This window comes from Bos grunniens, chromosome 8 (assembly GCF_055505025.1).
Source record: "Bos grunniens cultivar Pamir isolate PY7600 chromosome 8, Bosgru_T2T1.0, whole genome shotgun sequence".
Taxonomy (NCBI): domain Eukaryota; kingdom Metazoa; phylum Chordata; class Mammalia; order Artiodactyla; family Bovidae; genus Bos; species Bos grunniens.
In genome coordinates, this window is record NC_141172.1 from 83,676,987 (window position 1) to 83,696,578 (window position 19,592).

General features: G+C 38.4%; 1 protein-coding gene across 7 annotated transcripts in view; it reads left to right on the top strand.

The window, feature by feature from the left end:
* The window catches only part of CENPP (centromere protein P), a 237,025-nt gene that overhangs the window by 50,028 nt on the left and 167,405 nt on the right, over positions 1 to 19,592 (top strand). For 6 of the 7 annotated variants that reach the window (XM_086315606.1, XM_086315611.1, XM_086315608.1 and 3 more), the window contains exon 5: positions 16,182 to 16,278. The exons of the other annotated variant lie outside the window; for it this stretch is intronic. In XM_086315606.1, the coding sequence (XP_086171732.1) occupies positions 16,182 to 16,278 (97 nt within the window). The remainder of the gene's footprint in view (positions 1 to 16,181; positions 16,279 to 19,592) is intronic. 7 annotated transcript variants of the gene reach the window in all.

A 19,592-nucleotide genomic window follows, 5' to 3' on the forward strand; every position in this document is an offset into this window, starting at 1 on the left:
AAGGACAGAAATGGTATGGACCTAACAGAAGCAGAAGATATTAAGAAGAGGTGGCAAGAATACACAGGAAAACTATACAAAAAAGATCTTCATGACACAGATAACCACAATGGTGTGATCACTCATCTAGAGCCAGACATCCTAAAATGCGAAGTCAAGTGAGCCTTACAAAGCATCACTATGAACAAAGCTAGTGGAGGTGATGGAATTCCAGTTGAGTTATTTCAAATCCTAAAAGATGATGCTGTGAAAGTGCCACACTCAATATGCCTGCAAATTTGGAAAATTCAGCAGTGGCCACAGGATTGGAAAAGATTAGTTTTCATTCCAATCCCAAAGAAAGGCAATGCCAAAGAAATGTTCAAACTACCACACAGTTGCACTCATTTCACCCATTAGCAAAGTAATGCTCAAAATTCTCCAAGCCAGGCTTCAACAATATGTGAACCATGAACTTCCAGATGTTCAAGCTGGATTTGGAAAAGGCAGAGGAACCAGAAATCAAATTGCCAACATCTGTTGGATCATCAAAAAAGCAAGGGAGTTCCAGAAAAACATCTACTTCTGCTTTATTGACTTGCCAAAGCCTTTGACTTTGTGGATTACAACAAACTGTGAAAAATTCTTCAAGAGATGGGAATATCATACCACCTTACCTGCCTCCTGAGAAATCTGGATGTGGGTCAAGAAGCAACAGTTAGAACTGGACATGCAACAATAGACTGGTTCCAAATAGGAAAGGAAGTACATCAGGGCTGTATATTGCCACCCTACTTATTTAACTTATATACGGAGTACATCATGAGAAATGCTGGACTGGATGAAGCGCAAGCTGAAATCAAGATGCCAGGAGAAATATCAATAACCTCAGATACGCAGATGACACCACCCTTATAGCAGAAAGCAAAGAACTAAAGAGCCTCTTGATGAAAATGAAAGAAGAGAGTAAAAAAGTTTGCTTAAAGCTCAACATTCAGAAAACTAAGATCATGGCATCTGGTCCCAGTACTTCATGTCAAATAGTGGGGAAACAGTGGAAACAGTGACAGACTTTATTTTTTGGGCTCCAGAATCACTGCAGATGGTGACTGCAACCATGAAATTAAAAGACGCTTGCTCCTTGGAAGATAAGTTATGACCAACCTAGACAACTTATTAAAAAGCAGAGTCATTACTTTGCCAACAAAGGTCCCTGTAGTCAAAGCTGTGGTTTTTCCAGTAGTCCTATATGGATGTCAGAGTTGGACTAGAAAGAAAGCTGAGCACCGAAGAATTGATGCTTTTGAACTGTGGTGTTGGAGAAGACTCTTGAGAGTCCCTGGACAGCAAGGAGATCGATCCATCCAGTCCATCCTAAAGCAAATCAGTCGTGAATATTCGTTGGAAGGATTGATGTTGAAGCTGAAACTCCAATACTTTGGCCAGCTGTTGTGACAAACTGACTCATTTGAAAAGACCCTGATGCTGGAAAAGATTGAAGGCGAGAGGAGAAAGGGACGACAGAGGATGAGATAATTGGACGGCATCACTGACTCAGTGCACATGAGTTTGAGTAAGCTCCAGGAGTTGGTGATGGACAGGGAGGCCTGGTGTGCTGCAGTTCATGGGGTCACAAAGAGTCTGACACGACTGAGTGACTGAACTGATTCCTAGGGTTTTTTTTTTTTTTAAGTTTAAAATTTTTAGTCCAAATTTTTCTTTGTGCTTACTTTATCCTTGCTTGAGAAAGAGACATTTGGAGTTACTTTACGTTTTTGACTATCATAGTTGCAATTGAAAGGCACCACTGCCAACATTTAGTGAAGGAAGTCCATAACATCTGTTTTACATTTAGTGAAGTTTTAACTGTGCTTGGGAAAAATAGATAAAACGCAATAATTCCTACAGCTATAAGAGCCAACACATGCATGCTCTCTTTCTCTCTCTCTCTCTCACCCACACACACACACTTTCTAAAATAGTATACTATGGACATATAAAATGGGAGTGAGGGAATTGTGACTTAATCCACTTTAAATGCAGTTTTTTTTAAAAGTTATGTAACAAAACTATCTTTTTCTTTTTCTCTCTTTCTCTGAGTATCGTGTGTGTGTGTGTGTGTGTGTGTGTGTGTGTGTTTAAACTTTGGGCATTGTAGTTTTTATTTTTTATTTCTTGGCTCACTCCAGCATCACATGATTGAGCGCATATTTTTTGCTCCCTTGCTTGATGAAGATCAAAATGTCGTATCAGTTTGGCCTTGTAAGCTCTAATGAAATAACTACTGCTTTTTATAGGTTTCCCTTGATGGTTCAGTGGTAAAGAATCTGCCTGCCAATGCAGGAGATTCAAGAGACTCAAGTTTAATCCCTGGGTCAGGACGATCCCCTGGAGAAGGAAATGGCAACCCACTCCAGTGTTCTTGCCTGGAAATTCCCATGGAGAGAGGAGCCTGGCGGACTTCAGTCCATGGGGTCATGAAAGAGTCAGACGTGACTTTGTGACTAAACAACTGCTGTTTATAAGCCTTTGTTCTTTGGAGAGTAATTTCATCTCTCAGGCATTAGAAAAGTATTGATAATATTTTTATTTTTATTGTCTGTCTGAGATATTTCAATTACATAAGGTAACTTTTGACAGTCTACTTAGATTTAATACTTCACCACTACAAGTACTGTCTGGAAATGCTTATAGCCATATAGATCTCTTTCTCTCTCTTCGTGTTTCAGATTTTATATGAATTACATTCATATGTATGCACTGAAAACCCCATCAGACAACGTTATAGTTTTTTACTTTTCAACCATGATATATAACTTAAGGAACTAAAAAGTGGTAGACTGTTATATTTAACCAGGTTTTTACCATTTCTGTTGTTCTCTTAGGTACTTTGGTGTACAACCTAAGAATAGAGGTGTTCTCTTCTGTACTCATAGTGCAGTGAATGACTCTATAAATTGACGTTTTTAAAAATAATTTCTGGTTTTTTGTATTTATTTATTTGGCCACACCAGGTCTTAGTTGTGGCACACAGGGTCTTTGTTTCTTCGAGTGGGATCTTCTGTTGCAGCACAGACTCTCTAGTTGTGGTGTGCAGACTCAGGAGTTACAGTGCAGGAGTACCAGAGTGTCTGCGGAGTTGGTTGCTCCATGGCATGTGGGATCTTAATTTCCCAACCAGGGATCGAACCCACATCCTCTGTATTGCAGGGTGAATTCTTAACCACTGGACCACCAGGGAAGTCCTCATAAACTGACATTGATATAATACTTTCATCTATTTTGCCATCCATATTTCAGTTTGGTTAGTTGATCTAATAATGTCCTCTCTTGTGTTTTCTTTTCCTCTGCAGTACATGATCTAGTCTAGGGTCAAGTATTGCATTTAGTTGTCGTGTCTTATAGATTTCTTTAATCTGGAACAATTTAAGAGCGCTTCATGACTATGCCATCTTTACAAAATACAAGTCTTTCACCTCCCCCCAGTCCTGCCACATATAGAATGTTTTTAATTTTATCTTGAATTTTTTTCTCATCAATTGCTCTTATGTTAGACAAAATACTGTATAGGTGATGTTTTGTCTTTTTCAGATATCTTTTACTCAAAGGTGATGTTAATTTTAATCATCAGCCAAACTGTTACTTGATTCTCCTCTATATCATTACTGCTTTTTTTTTAACCTCACAACTAATAGGCAATCTATAGGGAGACACTTTATGACCATGCAGATGCTACTCATTAAGATTTCTGCCTATATTTAGCATCACCTGGTGATTCTTATCTGATCTGCTCTTTACTATGATGGTTGCAAACTGATGATTTTTCAACTCCAGCACTTCACTTTACATTTCTCAATAAACATTAGACCTTGCTTAAGAAATAAATCACCCTTCACCCTGTGTATGTGTACATATGTGTACATATCTATTTATTATAGATATTTTATCATTCTTCTTATTTTTCTTAAAGATGTACAATTCTTTACTCCTGTATTTTTGAACACTTCCTTACATTTTGGCATAAAAAGACTTTCCAGTCTTAAAAGATACCTCTTCTGCCCCAGAATGAAAATTTAAAAATAAATAAATACATACATGTTGAATGTGTATTATGTACTCTGTACCGTATTAGTCTCTCATAATATAATTGAACAATATTAGATAGTGCTAAGTGGTATCAGGGATAATAAAGCCATGCCCTCCTCCAAGTAATCTTCCCAACCCAGGGATTGAACCCAGGTTTCCTGCATTGCAGATGGATTCTTTACTGTCTGAGCCACCAAGGAAGCCAATAATAATATAATTGAACAATATTAGATAGTGATAAGTGGTATTGGGGAAAATAAAGTGGGATGGGAAATAGGGAATATACGTGATAAATGAGAGCTATTCACTTTTAAATAAGGTGGTCAGGGAAGGCCTTATTTAGAAGATATTGTTTTTGTTGTTCAGTCACTTAGTCATTTCCAACTCTTTGCGACCCCATGGACTGCAGTACACCAGGCTTCCCTGTCCACCATCTGTTGGAGTTTGCGCAAACTCACGTCCGGTGATCCCATCCAGCCATCTCATCCTTTGTCGTCTCCTTCTCCTCCTGCCTTCAATCTTTCCCAGCATCCGGGTCTTTTCTAATGAGTTGGCTCTTAGCATCAGGTGGCCAAATTATTGGAGCTTCAGCATCAGTCCTTCCAATGAATATTCAGGGCTGATTTCCTTTAGGATTGACTGGTTTGATCTCCTTGCAGTCTAAGGACTCTCAAGAGTCTTCTCCAACACCACAATTTGAAAGCATCAATTCTTTTACAAGGTGACATATGAGTAAATCAGGGAGCTAACCTTGCCTTATTGTACCTCGCTGGGTATCAACTCTAGGTACTCTCTAAAAATGAATCATATGCTGCCTTGTATTATAATCACCTAGTGTGTATATATGTGTATATGTATATATATATATATGTTATCTTTAGTTTACAAATATGTGATAACAAGGACAGTGTACCAGTATATAACACATTTCATTGGTTTTAAACTAATGACTAACACCTCTGAATTAGGAAAAATACTTAAACTCTGTGGAGCTCCTTCCTTATCTGCAAAATGAAGGAACTGGATAAAATTCTTTGCAAGCTTCTGCCCCATTCCAGAAGTTTATATGAAGGATAACAAATCAAAGAATAAAAATATTTCTGAGAAATAATGGAACTTATTGGAGTTGGAATAATAGAACTATGAGAACATCCTTAAGCTATTAATAGGTCTCTCGTTTACAGCATGGAGTGAGCCAATATTTGGGGAATGCATCTCAGCAAAACTAAAGCTACAGTTTTGTATTCCTCTGGGCCACCCACTCTACATAAAATTACTTCATCTAACAGATTGCCTATTGTTTGATATTACTTGTGGCATAGATTCCTAAACTCCTTCAGTAAGAATATGTGCCCACCACTATTTACAATACACTCAACTGATCTAGTTACAGGGACTCTTTAAGAATGAAATCTATGTGCCAGATGACTTCTTTGCTTTTTTGCTGTTGTTTTTGAAAAAGCAAAAGCATAAAAAGTTCTAACTGAAAGAGATTTAGGATAAAACTACTCAGATTAATCATTTTACACGTAAGCTGAATGGTTATTACATAAGCATGCTCTTTTTTCGTATGCCTGAGACAATTTTAGATCATTTTCCAAGAATCAATTCAATTAATCCCCATGCTGACTTCCACAAGCTACTTGCTCTATGGAGTTACTTACTATTCCAAATTTTAATAAATTCACCAAGATTACTTTAAAAGTAGCTTCAGTGATCATTATTTTTTACTCAGTGATCAAGACATGCCACAAATTGGTCACTTTCATAGACATATCACTAGCTTCCATGAAGACTAGGTTGGTGAGATCCCTCTGAGAAGCAGTTCCAGTGTGTTCTTTAACTCATGGTTACAGGGTTATTTGCCTGAATGACCAAGTATGGAGAGAATAAACCTCTCTACTGCTGTTTATATAGTCTCAGTTCAGTTCAGTCACTCAGTTGTGTCTGACTCTTTGCGACCCCATGAATTGCAGCATGCCAGGCCTCCCTGTGCATCACCAACTCTCGGAGTTCACTCAAATTCACGTCTATCGAGTCAGTGATGCCATCCAGCCATCTCATCCTCTGTCGTCCCCTTCTCCTCCTGCCCCTAATCCATCCCAGCATCAGAGTCTTTTCCAATGAGTCAACTCTTCGCATGAGGTGGCCAAAGTATTGGAGTTTCAGCTTTACCATCAGTCCTCCCAAAGAACACCCAGGACTTATCTCCTTTAGAATGGACTGGTTGGATTTCCTTGCAGTCCAAGGGACTCTCAAGAGTCTTCTCCAACACCACAATTCAAAAGCATCAATTCTTTGGTGCTCAGCTTTCTTCACAGTCCAACTCTCACATCCATACATGACTACTGGAAAAACCATAGCTTTGACTAGACGGACCTCTGTTGGCAAAGTAATGTCTCTGCTTTTGAATATGCTATCTAGGTTGGTCATAACTTTCCTTCCAAGGAGTAAGCGTCTTTTAATTTCATGGCTGCAGTCACCATCTGCAGTGATTTTGGAGCCCCAAAAATAAAGTCTGACAGTTTCCCCATCTATTTCCCATGAAGTGATGGGACCAGATGCCATGATCTTAGTTTTCTAAATGTTGAGCTTTAAGCCAACTTTTTCACTCTCCTGTTTCACTTTCATCAAGAGGCTTTTTAGTGTAGGGTAGTCTTTTTCCTGTCTACAGGAAGCTACAGATTACATGTGAAATAAACATCTATGTTCATATATCCTACCTGGCTGATGTTTAAAGTTAGTAATAAATGCACAGGAAACTATTTTAAAAGATTTTTTAAAATTATTTGAGTATGGTAAGTCCATCAGATCAGAAAGATGATTACGATTGGAATTTTTCTCACATTTCCTGCAAGGAGGGGTACATCATGCCACAGGCACCACTAGAATAGGTCAGGAGTCAGTGGGAGAGGGGGAAACTGGTCATCTGTGGTTTCTGAGGTAAGGAAAAGGTAAGTCAAGGTGAACAGGCTTACACTGGCTAGTTTGAAAAATTTTAGAAGGCTCTGGGTCATAAAAGCTGTCACTAAATGCCTCTGGTACCTAAGCCTGGGCAAGTGGATAAGGGTATAGCAAATATAAAGGAGGTGGTTGAGATACAAGTTCTGGACTGGTTGGATCAAGTTAGAAAATCACACTCAGGAGCAAGTTGTTTACTATCTCTAAGAATGGGCTAACCTTGGGAGGCATAGTTTGCTCAGGGTTATCAAGACTCTAGATGTTAAAGCATCAGAATACAGAAAATAAAAAGACATGATTAATGCAGAGCCCTCTCTGAGTCCTTTTAAAATCGAAGGCATAGATGTCAGTGAAACTAACAGAGTAAGTAAGTACCTTTGAAGATTCTATCCTCTCTAAAAGCAGCAAGAAAACTGGCCAAAACTGTCATGATCAGATTTTTTGGAATTCTAGAAATGAACCATCTTTGCATGAAATGTTTCCATTTTCAGTTTTCTTGAAGATATCTCTAGTCTTTCCCTATTCTATTGCTCTCTGTTTCTTTGCGTTGTTCACTTAAGATGGTTTTCTTATAACTCCTTGCTGTTCTCTGCAAAGATTAGTCTGAAGTCTGAAGCCAGGAAACCTGATTCCTCTAGCTCCGTTTTTCTCTTTCAAGATTGCTTTGGTTGGCTATTTGGGATCTTTTGTGTCTCCATACAAATTTTGAAATTTTTTTTTTCTAATTCTGTGGAAAATGCCATTGGTAATTTAATAAAGATTGCACTGAATCTATAGATTGCCTTGGGAAGTATAGTCATTTTGATAATATTGATTCTTCTAATCCATGAACATGGTATATCTTTCCATCTCTTTATGTCTTCTTTGATTTCTTTCCTCAGCATCCTACACTTTTTGAAGTATAGGTCTTTTGTCTTCTTAGGTAAGATGCAATGGTAAATGGAATTTCTTCTTTAATTTCTCTTTCTCATCTTTCTTTTTTAGTGTATAGAAATGCAACAGATTTTTGTGTATTAATTTTATAACTTGCAGCTTTACCACATTCACTGCTGAGTTCTAGTAGTTTTCTGATACCATCTTTAGGATCCTCCATATATACTGTCATGTCATCTGCAATCCAATTTGGATTACCTTTACTTCTTTTTCTTCTCTGATTGCTGTACCTACGACTTCCAAAAATATGTTGAATAAAAGTGGTGACAGTGGACATCCTTGTCTTTTTCTTGATGTGACAGGGAATGCTTTCAACTTTTCACCGTTGAGTATAATGCTAGCTATAGGCTTGTCATATATGGCCTTTATTATGTTGAAGTATATACCCTCTATGCCCACTTTCTGGGGATTTTTTTTTTTATCATAAATTGGTGCTGAATTTTGTCAAAAACTTTTTCCACACCTATTGAGATGTCCCTTGGACTGCAAGGAGATCCAACCAGTCCATCCTAAAGGAGATCAGTCCTGGGTATTCATTGGAGGGACTGATGTTGAAGCTGAAACTCCAATACTTTGGCCACCAGATGCGAAGAGCTGACTCATTTGAAAAGACCCTGATGCTGGGAAAGATTAAGGGCAGAAGGAGAAGGGGATGACAGAGGATGAGATGGTTAGATGGCATCACTGACACAATGGACATGTGTTTGGGTGGACTCCAGGAGTTGATGATGGACAGGGAGGCCTGGCGTGCTGCAGTTCATGGGGTTGCAAAGAGTCAGACATGACGGAGCTACTGAACTGAACTGATTGAGATGATCATATGGTTTTTATTCTTCAATTTGTTGATGTGGTTTATCACATTGATAGATTGGCAGATGTTGAAAAATTCTTGTGTCCCTGGATGAATCACACTTGATCACAGTGTATGATCTTTTTAATGTATTGTTGGAAAAGAATTGCTAGTATTTTGTTGAGGATTTTAAATCAATGGAGTAGGATACAAAACCCAGAAATAAGCCCATGCACCTATGTTCAGTTAATCTATGACAAAGGAGGCAAGACTGCACAATATTCCTTCTCTTGTGTTCCCTGCCTAGAGAAGTTCTTTTAGCATTTCTTGTAAAGCTGGTTTGGTGGTGCTGAATTCTCTTAACTTTCGATTGTCTGGAGAGCTTTTGATTTCTGCATCGTATCTGAAAGAGACTCTTCCTGGGTAGCGTATTCTTGGTTGTAGGTTCTTCTCTTTCATCTGCATAGACTTTTCTGTTGACCATGATGGGCTACTCCATTTCTTCTAAGAGATTCCTACCCACAGTAGTAGATGTAATGGTCATCTGAGTTAAATTCACCCATTCCAGTCACATCTATTCTATCTATTCTATTACTAGTACTTCTATTTCTAGTCACATCCACAACTGGGTATTGTTTTCGCTTTGGCTCCATCCCTTCATTCCTTCTGGAGTTATTTTCCACTTATCTCCAGTAGCATATTGGGCACCTACCGATCCACGGAGTTCTCCTTTCAGTATCCTATTATTTTGCCTTTTCATACTGTTCATGGGGTTCTCAAGGCAAGAATACTGAAATGGTTTGCCATTCCCTTCTCCAGTGGACCACATTCTGTCAGATCTCTCCACCATGACCCGCCCATCTTGGGTTGCCCCACGGGCATGGCTTAGTTTCATTGAGTTAGACAAGGCTGTGGTTCTAGTATGATTAGATTGACTAGTTTTCTGTGATTATGGTTTCAGTGTGTCTGCCCTCTGATGCTCTCTCGCAACACTTACTTGGGTTTCTCTTACCTTGGACATGAGTTAGCTCTTCACGGCTGCTCCAGCAAAGCGCAGCCACTGCTTCTTACCTTGGACTAGGGGTATCTCCTCATGGCCACCCCTCCTGACCTTGAACGTGGAGTAGCTCCTCTCGGCCCTCCTGCTACTGCACAGCCACAGCTCCTTGGACGTGGGGTTGCTCCTCTTGGCAGCTTCCCCTGACCTCGGGCATGTGGTAGCTCCTCTTGGCCGCCACCCCTGACCTCGGGTGAGGGTTAGCTCCTCTCAGCCACTGCCCCTGACCTCAGGCATGTGGTAGCTCCTCTCGGCCGCCACCCCTGACCTCGGACGTGGGGTAGCTCCTCAATCTCAAAATAGACAGAATGATCTCTGTTTATTTCCAAGGCAAACCATTCAATATCACGATAATCCAAGCCTATGCCCCAACCAGTAACGCCCCAACTTCAGAAGCTGAAGTTGAATGGTTCTATGAAGAACTATAAGACCTTTTAGAACTAACATCCAAAAAAGATGTCCTTTTCATTGTAGGGGACTGGAATGCAAAAGTAGGAAGTCAAGAAACACTTGGAGTAACAGGCAAATCTGGCCCTGTAGTACGGAATGAAGCAGGGCAAAGGCTAATAGAGTTTTGCCAAGAGAATGCACTGGTCATAACAAACACCCTCTTCCAACAACATAAGAGAAGACTCTGTATATGAACATCACCAGATGGTCCACACCAAAATCAGACTCATTATATTCTTTGTAGCCAAAGATGGAGAAGCTCTATACAGTCAGCAAAAACAAGACCGGGAGCTGACTGTGACTCAGATCATGAACTCCTTATTGCCAAATTCAGACTTAATTTGAAGAAAGTAGGGAAAACCACTAGACCATTCAGTTATGACCTAAATCAAATCCCTTATGATTATACAGTGGAAGTGAGAAATAGATTTAAGGGACTAGATCTGCTAGAGTGCCTGATGAACTATGGACTGAGGTTCGTGACACTGTACAGAAGACAGGGATCAAGACCATCCCCATGAAAAAGAAATGCAAAAAGGCAAAATGGCTGTCTGAGGAGGCCTTACAAATAGCTGTGAAAAGAAGAGAAGCAGTAGAGCCTGAAGTCAGGTAGGTTGATTCCTCCAGTTCCATTTTTCTTTCTCAAGATCGCTTTGGCTATTCGAGGTTTTTTGTGTTTCCATACAAATTGTGAAATTATTTGTTCTAGCTCTGTGAAGAATACTGTTGGTAACTTGATAGGGATTGCATTGAATCTATAAATTGCTTTGGGTAGTATACTCATTTTCACTATATTGATTCTTCCAATCCATGAACATGGTATATTTCTCCATCTATTAGTGTCCTCTTTGATTTCTTTCACCAGTGTTTTATAGTTTTCTATATATAGGTCTTTAGTTTCTTTAGGTAGATATATTCCTAAGTATTTTATTCTTTTCATTGCAATGGTGAATGGAATTGTTTCCTTAATTTCTCTTTCTGTTTTCTCATTATTAGTGTATAGGAATGCAAGGGATTTCTGTGTGTTGATTTTATATCCTGCAACTTTACTATAATCATTGATTAGTTCTAGTAATTTTCTGGTGGAGTCTTTAGGGTTTTCTATGTAGAGGATCATGTCATCTGCAAATAGTGAGAGTTTTACTTCTTCTTTTCCAATTTGGATTCCTTTTATTTCTTTTTCTGCTCTGATTGCTGTAGCCAAAACTTCCAAAACTATGTTGAATAGTAATGGTGAAAGTGGGCACCCTTGTCTTGTTCCTGACTTTAGAGGAAATGCTTTCAATTTTTCACCATTGAGGATAATGTTTGCTGTGGGTTTGTCATATATAGCTTTTATTATGTTGAGGTATGTTCCTTCTATTCCTGCTTTCTGGAGAGTTTTTATCATAAATGGGTGTTGAATTTTGTCAAAGGCTTTCTCTGCATCTATTGAGATAATCATATGGTTTTTGTTTTTCAATTTGTTAATGTGGTGTATTACATTGATTGATTTGCGGATATTGAAGAATCCTTGCATCCCTGGGATAAAGCCCACTTGGTCATGGTGTATGATCTTTTTAATGTGTTGTTGGATTCTGATTGCTAGAATTTTGTTAAGGATTTTTGCATCTATGTTCATCAGTGATATTGGCCTGTAGTTTTCTTTTTTTGTGGCATCTTTGTCAGGTTTTGGTATTAGGGTGATGGTGGCCTCAGTACCATTTCACGCCAGTCAGAATGGCTGTGATCCAAAAGTCTACAAATAATAAATGCTGGAGAGGGTGTGGAGAAAAGGGAACCCTCTTACACTGTTGGTGGGAATGCAAACTAGTACAGCCACTATGGAGAACAGTGTGGAGATTCCTTAAAAACTGGAAATAGAACTGCCTTATGATCCAGCAATCCCACTGCTTGGCATACACACTGAGGAAACCAGAAGGGAAAGAGACACGTGTACCCCAATGTTCATCGCAGCACTGTTTATAATAGCCAGGACATGGAAGCTACCTAGATGTCCATCAGCAGATGAATGGATAAGAAAGCTGTGGTACATATACACAATGGAGTATTACTCAGCCATTAAAAAGAATACATTTGAATCAGTTCTAATGAGGTGGATGAAACTGGAGCCTATTATACAGAGTGAAGTAAGCCAGAAGGAAAAACATAAATACAGTATACTAACGCATATATATGGAATTTAGAAAGATGGTAATGATAACCCTGTATACGAGACAGCAAAAGAGACACTGATGTATGGAGCAGTCTTATGGACTCTGTGGGAGAGGGAGAGGGTGGGAAGATTTGGGAGAATGGCATTGAAACACGTGAAATGTCATGTATGAAACAAGATGCCAGTCCAGGTTCAGTGCACGATGCTGGATGCTTGGGGCTGGTGCGCTGGGACGGCCCAGGGGGATGGTATGGGGAGGGGGGAGGGAGGAGGGTTCAGGATGGGGAGCACGTGTATACCTGAAATTTTTTTAATTTAAAAAAAAAAAACTATGAAAATAAACAATTTTAAAATTAAAAAAAAAAAAACTGGGAAAAAAAAAAAAGAGTCACTGCAGGAAGCTTGTTAAAAAAAAAAAAAAAAGAAAAGAAGAGAAGCAAACAGCAAAGGAGAAAAGGAAAGATATAAGCATCTGAATGCAGAGTTCCAAAGAATAGCAAGGAGAGATAAGAAAGCCTTCCTCAGTGATCAATGCAAAGAAATAGAAGAAAACAACAGAATGGGAAAGACTAGAGATCTCTTCAAGAAAATTAGAGCTACCAAGGGAACATTTTATGCAAAGATGGAATCAATAAAGGACAGAAATTGTATGGACCTAACAGAAGTGGAAGATATTAAGAATATGTGGCGAGAATACACAGAAGAACTATACAAAACTTCATGACCAAGATAACCATGATGGTGAGATCACTCACCTAGAGCCAGATATCCTGGAATGTGAAGTCAAGTGGGCCTTAGAAAGCATCACTACGAACAAAGCTAGTGGAGGTGATAGAATTCCAGTTGAGCTATTTCAAATCCTGAAAGATGATGCTGTGAAAGTGCCACACTCAATATGCCAGCAAATTTGGAAAACTCAGCAGTGGCCACAGGACTGGAAAAGGTCAGTTTTCATTCCAATCCCAAAGAAAGGCAATGCCAAAGAATGCTCAAACTACCACACAACTGCACTCATCTCACACACTAGTAAAGTAATGCTCAAAATTCTCCAACCCAGGCTTCAGCAATACATGAACCATAAACTTCTGGATGTTCAAGCTGGTTTTAGAAAAGGCAGAGGAACCAGAGATCAAATTGCCAACATCCGCTGAATCATGGAAAAAGCAAGAGAGTTCCAAAAAAACATCTATTTCTGCTTTATTGACTATGCCAAAGCCTTGGACTGTGTGGATCACAATAAACTGTGGAAAATTCTGAAGGAGATGGGAATACCAGACCACCTGACCTGCCTCTTGAGAAATTTGTATGCAGGTCAGGAAGCAACAGTTAGAACTGGACATGGAACAACAGACTGGTTCCAAATAGGAAAAGGAGTACGCCAAGGTTGTATATTGTCACCCTGCTTATTTAACTTATATGCAGTGTACATCATGAGAAACGCTGGACTGGAAGAAGCACAAGCTGGAATCAAGATTGCTGGGAGAAATATCAATAACCTCAGATATGCATATGACACCACCCTTATGGCAGAAAGTGAAGAGGAACTAAAAAGCCTCTTGATGAAAGTGAAAGAGGAGAGTGAAAAAGTTGGCTTAAAGCTCAACATTCAGAAAACTAAGATCATGGCATCTGGTCTCATCACGTCATGGGAAATAGATGGGGAAACAGTGGAAACAGTGTCAGACTTTTTTTTGTGGGGGGGACTCCAAAATCACTGCAGATGGTGATTGCAGCCATGAAATTAAAAGATGTTTACTCCTTGGAAGGAAAGTTATGACTAACCTAGATAGCATATTCAAAAGCAGAGACATTACTTTGCCAACAAAGGTCTGTCTAGTCAAGGCTATGATTTTTCCAGTAGTCATGTATGGATGTGAGAGTTGAACTGTGAAGAAAGCTGAGCGCTGAAGAATTGATGCTTTTGAACTGTGGTGTTGGAGAAGACTCTTGAGAGTCCCTTGAACTGTAAGGAGATCCAACCAGTCCTTTCTAAAGGAGATCCGTCCTGGGTGTTCATTGGAGGGACTGATGTTGAAGCTGAAACTCCAATACTTTGGCCACCTCATGCGAAGAGTTGACTCATTGGAAAAGACTCTGATGCTGGGAGGGATTTGGGGCAGGAGGAGAAGGGGACGACAGAGGATGAGATGGCTGGATGCCATCACTGACTCGATGGACGTGAGTCTGAGTGACCTCCAGGAGTTGTTGATGGACAGGGAGGCCTGGTGTGCTGCGATTCATGGGGTCACGGAGAGTCAGACACGACTGAGCAACTGAACTGAATACAGTGGATGGTACATAGTACGACTTCAGCCTAAGGAATGAGTGAACAAATGAATTGGCACTGTCCTAATCTCATCTCTGATATTTTCCTCTTCACTTGTCTCCTTCTACTCCTCACTGTAGCCATTCTGAATACCTTGCAGTTCTTTGAACACAGTGTTCTCTTAACAGGGACCAGTCTTTGTCTGTACACCTTTCCTGTGTGCTTCCCCAGTAATGGAAAGTAGTGTCGTGCCTTCTGTGTAGGCATTATTGTATAACTGAGTTCATGGGGTCACAAAGAGTCAGACATGACTGAGCGACTGAACTCTGCATAGAATTAGATAAACAGGGTGACAGTATATAACCTTGTCATACTCGTTTCCCAGTTTGAACCAGTTCATTGTTCCATGTCTGGTTCTAACTTGCTTCTTGACTTGCATCATGTTGCTCAGGAAACAGGTAAGGTGTTCTTGTATTACCATCTGTTTAAGAATTTTCCACAGTTTGTTGAAATCCACATAGTTAAAGGCTTTAGCATAGTCAATGAAGCAGAAGTAGATGTTTTTCTAGAATTCCTTTGCTTTCTCTGTGATCCAATGGATGTTGGCAGTTTGATCTCTGTTCCTCTGCCTTTTCTAAATCCAGCTTATACATCTGGAAGTTCTCAGTTCATGTACTGTTGAAGCCTAACTTGAAGGATTTTGAGCATTACCTGGCTTAGCACATAAAATGAGCACAATCTGTGCTCATAACTGTCCTCACCATACAACTACTGTACAGGAGTTTGAATATTCTTTGGCATTATGTCTCTTTGGGATTGGAATGAAAGCTGACCTATTCCAGTCCTGTGGCCACTGCTGAGTTTTCCATATTTGCTGGCATATTGAGTGCAGCACTTTTACAGCATCATCTTTTAGGATTTGAAATAGCTCAGCTGGAATTCCATCACCTTCACTAGCTTTGTTTGCAGTAATACTTCCTAAGGCCCACTTGACTTCACACCCCAAGATGTCTGGCTCTAGGTGAGTGACCACGCCATAGAGTTTTCGTGATTGTTAAGACTTTTTTTGTATATTTCTTACGTGTATCCTTGCCACCTCTTCTTAATCTCTTCTTCTTCTGTTAGGTTCTTATCATTTCTGTCCTTTTTTGTGCCCATCCTTGCATGAAATAATGACTAGGAACTAGTAACTAAGACCAGATATATTCTTTGTTATACCATGGATCATCAAATGAGGTATCAAGGAGGATGTGGCATTTGTGTGATGTCTTGAAAGATGGGTAGAATTTAAACATTTGAAAATGGAGAAAAGTGAATTCCAGTCTGAGAAATCACACAGGGGCACATACTCAAAAATGCAGAGTTTGGTATATACAAATATATCAAGCAAGTACTTTTCAAGCTGTAGTGTCAGGTCTGTAAAAAGCAATAATAAAATAAAGCCAGATTGGGGGGGGGTTCATTTAATGATATTTATTAATCATAGAACCTTGTATTTCTACAGAGCAGAAGAAAAAAGAGATCTGCTTATGTTTTTCCGAAGCCTACGCTTCTTTGTGGAGTGGTGTGACTATCGTAAGCGCACATTTAAACATTTCAAGGTAGAGTCTAAAGTCTTTCAATTTAAACATATATGGAAAGTGAAGCTGATGTCAATTTGGGGATTTAAGATAACATTCTTAAAGTTTTCAAACGATAGAAAATATTTTTATTGGCTTCTGGGATTTGCATTTGTTTGCAATAAATAGAGGAGGAATGCTTCTGTAGAAATCAGTGAACCATTTTCACTGAAAGAAAAATAATTATAGTCATATTTATTTTATAATATACATTTTGAAAAATTAATCTGTCAAGGATACTTGAAGTAAAATGCTAAATGCTAGTAAAGAATATGAGCTTAGAAGCCTTATAATGTCATAATGTAATCTTTACATTCTAAATCACTCTCTGTATTTAAGCTTCTTATTTATTGTATATTTCAAGTTTAAATATTGAGGTCTGATTCTTATAAAGTAATGCTTCTTAGGCCTAATGCAGATACATTCAAAGACATTTTTAAAACTCCCTGTTTTTGTTTGTCATAGCTAGAATTATGTTTGGCTACGTTGTAATCCTCTGACTCATGCTTAGCTGGATAGGATCAAATTACTGACAGCAGGGATCCACACAGAAATCAGTTCTAAAAGAGTTCACATGAATAATATGGCAAGGTTCAGGTTTCCTCAAAATCCTGAGTCATGACTTTTGTCATGACTATTGTTTTTATGACTGGTACTAACACTCATTTATTTTGGATTCTTTCTTTAAATCATCGTCATCATCATTTGCATTTTATTTGGTTGAGCTAATCTGTCAAGCATAGGATTTTCTTTAGAACGAAGCATGCTGATTTCTGTACTGTACTGTGGTCCCTTGAGGAGTTCTCAGGATCATGTTGTTTACTTGCAGGTGCTCTTGAACAAGAACAGTTAAATAGCTCTTCTTCAGAATTGGTAAAATAGAGTAATAATTGAGGAGCATGCTGGCAGTTATGATAATAAATCATATCATATGGCCATTTACTTATACATTAGGATGAGCTGTGGGAAATGTGAGCACTGGTTCCATTTTCAAGCTGACTTTCCTTGACATGTTTTTAAGGCAAGTAGAGAAGTATAATTGGTGTGCTTTTCCTGTAGCAAATAAAGTGCTTATTTGAGCTGGTCTTTGCTGGTGACAAGGTTGTTAGAATGGAAAGAAACAGTCACATGGTTGTGCAGTCATCACCAGTGTTTATCTACAGAATGTTTTATTCATCCCAAACTGAAAACCTTGTCCCCATTAAACACTTAATTTGTCATTCCTCTGTCTCCCAGCTTCTGGGAACCATCATTCTATTTTCCATTTCTGTGAATTTGACTAAGTATCTTGTTCAAGCAGAATCATCAAATTTGTTCTTTTTGCCAGATTATTTCACTTAACATACTGTCCTCAAAATTTATTTATATTGTAGCATGTGTCAGAATTTCATTCCTTTTTAGCCCTGGATACTATTCTGTTATATGCACTTACCAAACTTTGTTTATTCGTTCATCTTTAATAGACACTTAATTGTTTTCACTTTTTGGCTATTGCAAATAGTCCTTCTCAAGTCATTGGTGTACAAATATCTATTCAAGTCTCAGTTTTAATTCTTTTAAGTATATATACCTGTGAGTGGAATTGCTGGATTGTATGGTAATTCTCTCTTTCAGCTTGCACCACTTTATATCCCCAACAGCAGGGCATGAGGCTTCCAATTTCTTCACATCCTTGCCAATATTCATTATTGTCTGGGTTTTTGTTTTGTTTTTACTTTTTTTTGTTTTTTGTAGCCAAACTGTTGGGTGTGAATTTCTATCTCTTTCTGGCTTTGATTTGCATTTCCTTCCTAATGATTAGTGACCTTGAGTATCTTTTCATGTGCTAATTGTCCATTTGTATTTCTTCTTTGGAGCAATGTCTATTCAAGTTCTTTGTCCCTTTTTGCATCAGGTTTTTTGTTGTTGTTGAATTGTAGATTTTTTTTATATATTTACTTCATCAAATATGATTGGCACTTATTTTCTTCCATTCACTGAATTGTCTTTTCATTTTCTTGATAGTGTTCTCTGATGTATAGAAATTTTTAATTTTGAAGTCCAGTTTATCTATTTTTTTCTTTTTTGTCCTGTGCTTTTGGTGTCATATCCAGGAAATTGTTGCCAAATTCAGAGTCATACAGAATTTTCTCTTTATTTTTAGTAGGAGTTTTATAGATTAGCTCTTAAGTTAGGTATTTAATTCAGTTTGAGTTAATTTTTGTGTATGTTGTAAGCCTGCAGTCCAACTTCATTCTTATACAAGTGAATATCCAGTTTTCCTAGCACCACTTGTTGAAGAGACTGTCTATTCCTAATTGAGTGGTCTTGATGCACTGAACTCCGGGAGTTGGTGATGGACAGGGAGGCCTGGCATGCTGCGATTCATGGGGTTGCAAAGAGTCGGACACAACTGAGCGACTGATCTGATCTGATCTGATCTGATGCCTTTTTCAAAAATCATTTGATTGTACATGAAGTTTTGTTTCTGGTCTCACTATTCTATTCCATTGGTCTATATGTCTGTCCTTATGCCAGTATCACACTTTTAATTACGGTAGCGTTGTAGCTAAATTTTGAAATGAGGAAGTGTAGAATCCTCCAGTCTTGATCTTTCTTTCAAATTTCTTTTGACTATTTGGAATTCCTTGAGATTCCATATGAATTTTGGTGGGTTTTCCCAGTTCTTCAGAATATTACATTGAGATTTTGATAAGGATTATTTTGAATCTATGAATTGTTTTGGATAGTGTTGACATACTAACTTTTCCATCTTTCATTCATGAACACAAGCTGTCCTTCTATTTATGCGTATCTTCTTTAGTTTCAGGAATGTTTGTAGGTTAAAATACTTAAAATTTTAATCTTCTGTTTCTTTCATTATCAGTGTCAAAAATAAAGCATTATCTATTTAAGATAATGGAAATGAGCATATTTTTACTTTTATTATTTTATCATGAAATGAAAAAACACCAATAATATTTGTTCTGGAAAGAGGATAGAGACCAACTTGATTCTCATTTATAATTGATGTTGGAAACAATGTTGGTTATTTTTATATACGCCCTTCAGACTTTTATTTCTAAAGCAGTGATAATTTTATATGCAACCCCAAAGAAGTGTGGAAGTTAAGAATTTTGAATGGGATTTGGGCAAGAGGAAAGTTAATTTCAGGAATTTCAGTCTTGCAGCAGTGCCATTATAAATCATCACCATTAGATTAGAGATTAATTCTTATCTTTAAACATATTAGTTAATCGTGGATCTTTAGAAAATGTTTCTGAGATGCTTTCTTATGAATATATGGCCTATATTCA